At 42.2% G+C, this 6000-nt stretch overlaps 1 protein-coding gene across 1 annotated transcript in view; it reads left to right on the top strand.

The window, feature by feature from the left end:
* The first annotated feature begins 5502 nt into the window (after positions 1-5502).
* LOC126336268 (innexin inx2-like) overlaps positions 5503-6000 on the top strand; it is a 59318-nt gene continuing 58820 nt past the window's right edge. Inside the window, exon 1 of the mRNA XM_049999766.1 lies at positions 5503-5838. Coding sequence (XP_049855723.1) covers positions 5589-5838 — 250 coding nt within the window. The 5' untranslated portion in view covers positions 5503-5588. The remainder of the gene's footprint in view (positions 5839-6000) is intronic.

Below are 6000 nucleotides of genomic sequence, written 5' to 3'. Positions count from 1 at the left end.
TAATGGAATGTTGTCTACTCCGGGGGCCTTGTTTCGACTCAGGTCTTTCAGTGCTCTGTCAAACTCCTCACGCAGTATCGTATCTCCCATTTCGTCTTCATCTACTCCTCTTCCATTTCCATAATATTGTCCTCAAGTACATCGCCCTTGTATAAACCTTCTATATACTCCTTCCACCTTTCTGCCTTCCCTTCTTTGCTTAGAACTGGGTTGCCATCTGAGCTGTTGATAATCATACACGTGGTTCTCTTCTCTCCAAAGGTCTCTCTAATTTTCCTGTAGGCAGTATCTATCTTACCCCTAGTGAGATAAGCTTCTACATCCTTATATTTGTCCTCTAGCCATCTCTGCTTAGCCATTTTGCACTTCCTGTCGATCTCATTTTTGAGACGTTTGTATTCCTTTTTGCCTGCTTCATTTACTGCATTTTTATATTTTCTCCTTTCATCAATTAAATTCAATATTTCTTCTGTTACCCAAGGATTTCTAGCAGCCCTCGTCTTTTTACTTACTTTATCCTCTGCTGCCTTCACTACTTCATCCCTCAGAGCTACCCATTCTTCTTCTACTGTATTTCTTTCCTCCATTCCTGTCAGTTGTTCCCTTATGCTCTCCCTGAAACTCTGTACAACCTCTGGTTTAGTCAGTTTATCCAGGTCCCATCTCCTAAAATTCCCACCTTTTTGCAGTTTCTTCAGTTTTAATCTACAGTTCATAACCAACAGATTGTGGTCAGAGTCCACATCTGCCACTGGAAATGTCTTACAATATAAAACCTGGTTCCTAAATCTCTGTCTTGCCATTATATAATCTATCTGATACCTTTAGGTATCTCCAGGGCTCTCCCATGTATACAATCTTCTTTCATGATTCTTAAACCAAGTGTTAGCTATGATTAAGTTGTGCTCTGTGCAAAGTTCTACTAGGTGGCTTCCTCTTTCATTTCTTAGCCCCAATCCATATTCACCTACTATGTTTCCGTCTCTCCCTTTTCCTACACTCGAATTCCAGTCACCCATGACTATTAAATTTTCGTCTCCCTTCACTATCTGAATAATTTCTTTTATTTCATCATACATTTCTTCAATTTCTTCGTCATCTGCAGAGCTAGTTGGTATATAAACTTGTACTACTGTAGTAGGCGTGGGCTTCGTATCTATCTTGGCCACAATAATGCGTTCACTATGCTGTTTGTAGTAGCTTACCCGCATTCCTATTTTCCTATTCATTATTAAACCTACTCCTGCATTACCCCTATTTGATTTTGTGTTTATAACCCTGTAGTCACCTGACCAGAAGTCTTGTTCCTCCTGCCACCGAACTTCACTAATTCCCACTATATCTAACTTTAACCTATCCATTTCCCTTTTTAAATTTTCTAACCTACCTGCCCGATTAAGGGATCTGACATTCCACGCTCCGATCCGTAGAACGCCAGTTTTCTTTCTCCTGATAACGACATCCTCTTGAGTAGTCCCCGCCCGGAGATCCGAATGGGAGACTATTTTACCTCCTGAATATTTTACCCAAGAGGACGCCATCATCATTTAATCATACAGTAAAGCTGCATGTCCTCGGGAAAAATTACGGCCGTAGTTTCCCCTTGCTTTCAGCCGTTCGTAGTACCAGCACAGCAAGGCCGTTTTGGTTAATGTTGGAAGGCCAGATCAGTCAATCATCCACACTGTTGCCCCTGCAACTACTGAAAAGGCTGCTGCCCCTCTTCAGGAACCACACGTTTGTCTGGCCTCTCAACAGATACCCCTCCGTTGTGGTTGCACCTACGGTACGGCCATCTGTATCGCTGAGGCACGCAAGCCTCCCCACCAACGGCAAGGCCCATGGTTCTTGGGGGGGGGGGGGGGGGAGCAAGATCGTAAGAGATGGAAAAGAGCCACCGTGGTACAACAGCCGAGTTAGAAAACGCTGCGGAAGCAAAGGGAACTTCACAGCAAACATAAACATAGCCAAAGCCCTGCAGACAAACAAAAATTACGCGAAGCGAAATATAGTGTTAGGAGGGCTATGCGAGAGGCGTTCAATGAATTCGAAAGTAAACTTCTATGTACTGAGTTGGCAGAAAATCCTAAGAAATTTTGGTCTTATGTCAAAGCGGTAGGTGGGTCACAACAAAATGTCCAGTCTCTCTGTGACCAAAATGGTACTGAAACAGAGGATGACAGACTAAAGGCCGAAATACTAAATGACTTTTTCCAAAGCTGTTTCATAGAGAGAGACTGCACTGTAGTTCCTTATCTAGATTGTTGCACAGATTACAAAATGGTAGATATCGAAATAGACGACAGAGGGATAGAGAAACAATTAAAATCGCTCAAAACAGGAAAGGCCGCTGGACCTGATGGGATACCAGTTCCATTTTACACAGAGTACGCGAAGGAACTTGCCCCCCCCCCCCCCCCCTTCTTGCAGCGCTGTACCGTAGATCTCTAGAAGAGCGTAGCGTTCCAAAGGATTGGAAAACGGCACAGGTCATCCCCGTTTTCAAGAAGGGACGTCGAACAGATGTGCAGAACTATAGACCTATATCTCTAACGTCGATCAGTTGTAGAATTTTGGAACACGTATTATGTTCGAGTATAATGACTTTTGTTGAGACTAGAAATCTACTCTGTAGGAATTAGCATGGGTTTCGGAAAAGACGGTCGTGTGGAACCCAGTTCGCGCTATTCATCCACGAGACTCACGAGGGCCATAGACACGGGTTCACAGGTAGATGCCGTGTTTCTTGACTTCCGCAAGGCGTTCGATACAGTTCCCCACAGTCGTTTAATGAACAAAAGTAAGAGCATATGGGATATCAGACCAATTGTGTGATTGGATTGAAGAGTTCCTAGGAAACAGAACGCAGCATGTCATTCTCAATGAAGAGAAGTCTTCCAAAGTAAGAGTGATTTCAGGTGTGCTGCAGGGGAGTGTCGTAGGACCGTTGCTATTTACAATATACATAAATGACCTTGTGGATGACATCGGAAGTTCACTGTGGCTTTTTTCGGATTATGCTGTGGTATATCGAGAGGTTGTAACAATGGAAAATTGTACTGAAATGCAGAAGGATCTGCAGCGAATTGACGCATGGTGCAGGGAATGGCAATTGAATCTCAATGTAGACAAGTGTAATGTGCTGCGAATACATAGAAAGATAGATCCCTTATCATTTATCTACAAAATAGCAGGTCAGCAACTGGAAGCAGTTAATTCCACAAATTATCTGGGAGTACGCATTAGGAGTGATTTAAAATGGAATGGTCATATAAAGTTGATCGTTGGTAAAGCAGATGCCAGACTGAGATTCATTGGAAGAATCCTAAGGAAATGCAATCCGAAAACAAAGGAAGTAGGTTACAGTACGCTTGTTCGCCCACTGCTTGAATACTGCTCAGCAGTGTGGGATCCGCACCAGATAGGGTTGATAGAAGAGATAGAGAAGATCCAAAGGAGAGCAGCGCGCTTCGTTACAGGATCATTTAGTAATCGCGAAAGCGTTACGGAGATGATAGATAAACTCCAGTGGAAAACTCTACAGGAGAGACGCTCAGTAGCTCGTTACGGGCTTTTGTTGAAATTTCGGGAACATACCTTCACCGAAGAGTCAAGCGGTATATTGCTCCCTCCTACGTATATCTCGCGAAGAGACCATGAGGATAAAATCAGAGAGAGTAGAGCCCACACAGAAGCATACTGTCAATCCTTCTTTCCACGAACAATACGAGACTGGAACAGAAGGGAGAACCGATAGAGGTACTCAAGGTACCCTCCGCCACACACCGTCAGGTGGCTTGCGGGGTATGGATGTAGATGTAGATGTAGATATCTAGCTTGGGCCTCGTCGGGATACTCTCAGATGGTAGTGTAAAAAAAAGTTAAAAAATTGATTTAATATAATTGCTTTCTGATTAGAACACAATCACAGGGAACTTGTTGCGGCAGAAGTAGCTGGTACAATCCAACGCAGCAATCGATTTTTTCCATCAGTTCACTAGGCCAACATCATCGAAAATACCCTTTCCACAGTGACGTGTGCGGAAATAGAAAATAAATGCTTGAATAATTTTTGAGCTATTTTCCAAAATCTGGACATAACTCGGCCTTGTCGGGACAAGAAGGTCCATAACGGTGAAGGTCTCTATGTATTGGGACGGATGGCAGTCCTACTCAAGGTTTAACTTCGAACAGCTCACAGAACAAGTTTTAAATCCTGTCGCATACTGTGGACAAAAAATCTTAAAATATTGTCCGGAAGTGAACCCGCACCCCGAAGTACAGTTGTTTCTGACTCGGTACGGGGATCAATGATTTTCACAGCCATTCATGATTATTTTAACATAGTAAAGCACTTTGCTCTTCTAGAGATCATTGGTTTAATATCACTTCGACGCAAACATCTTTAGAGATGGAATTTGTTTCTAAGTACCGGTAAATGCTCATCTTTCCGGTTTCACCGCATACTACATGTTCTACGCTAACAGTACACATCAGAGATCTACCTAATAACTTATAGAGAGGAAAAATAACGACCCGACCCATGAGATAGTTTTACGGACTCCAATACAGAAAAGCAGTCATCATTTATGATGGCGTCGTCTTTTCAATTTATTTTTTGCTCCACTTTTTAGTCCACTCGTCGTTAGAGAGGTCTTAGAGCGCGCCTATTCAGTATGGTGCTTGGACAAGCTAACGAATGTGACCGCAAAAGTGACACCAAAACGCTTGACCTAAGCAATAACGGCTTGAATAGATAGAACTACTGAAACACGGTCAGCGCTTCTCTCGTGTCGGTAAGAATGGGATGAAAGTCAACAAACAAGAGCTAAAAGCTATGCACATATACAGACAGTCATACCAAAAAAGCCATGGTTGCCGAGGTTCAAACACTCAAGGATAATTATAACATCCATTGTGAGAATGCGACTCACTTGCGGGTCTTTCCCTACCCACTGACATAAAATCGGAGTATCGGAGACACCCCAGTGTCAGTGTGAAGAAGAAAAGATTGGTAATATAAATGACATCTTATTTCAATGTAGACGCTTTTAAAGGATCTCTTCAGACTGGTACTGCCAACCACTTTGCACGATCCCAGTTGTCAGAGACACAAGCAGGAGAACTTACGATACGACGCCATATCCAGATTTATAGCAAAAGAAGACATAAAGATTTTGTGATCACTGAACTTAACTAAAGAATTTAAATGGCAACTAGGCGGTTAGCTGTCAATGGTGTCTTTCGAATTTAAGCCCAACAATCTCGATCTGAAGGCATACATAAATGAAGAACAAATGATATCTTGCTTTGTGTATGACTATGTATCGCCCATTTAATGGCGATGGCTAAAAAGTTTGTATGCTATAAGCCAATAAAATAAAAAATAATGAAACACGGTCTCAGAAAGTTTACGAATGGCGCCAGTAAGAACACTTGTGACTTTGGCACCACTGTTGGTTCAGTATTGCCCCGTTGCGTTTAGCGCAACAATGAACTTAGGTCAGAGGCGCCGTAACAGTTGATTGTTCCATTTCACAGCTTGGAGAAGTGCTAGTTGTTTGGAGGCCACTTTGGATTTCGTCACTATGATAGATTTGGTCCGCAATCTGTCGGCTTTCCTGAAGCTCGAAAATGCTTCCACAGACAATAATGTGTTTCGCTTGCATTACAAGTTAACGTCGTTAATGTTAATTGCATTTTCACTGCTTGTGACATCCAAACAATATTTCGGTGAACCAGTTGACTGTATACCTGGAGCTCCGGACATTAACCGCGAGACTTTAAACACGTTTTGTTGGATTCATGCGACTTTCACGGTGGAGCGCCATTTCAAAGGTGTGCATAGTTTAAGATTTTTGCATTTTTACTCCTACTTATCAATATGAACGCACATTATTGTTATTATTATTATTATTATTATTATTATCATTATTCTTTATCACTTCGCAAGTTGTGATTACTTAATTTATTGTATTATTGGGTACCCGTACCACAGTA

This window comes from Schistocerca gregaria, chromosome 2, assembly GCF_023897955.1.
Source record: "Schistocerca gregaria isolate iqSchGreg1 chromosome 2, iqSchGreg1.2, whole genome shotgun sequence".
In the NCBI taxonomy this organism is placed as follows: domain Eukaryota; kingdom Metazoa; phylum Arthropoda; class Insecta; order Orthoptera; family Acrididae; genus Schistocerca; species Schistocerca gregaria.
This window is presented reverse-complemented; position numbering and strand designations above follow the sequence as displayed.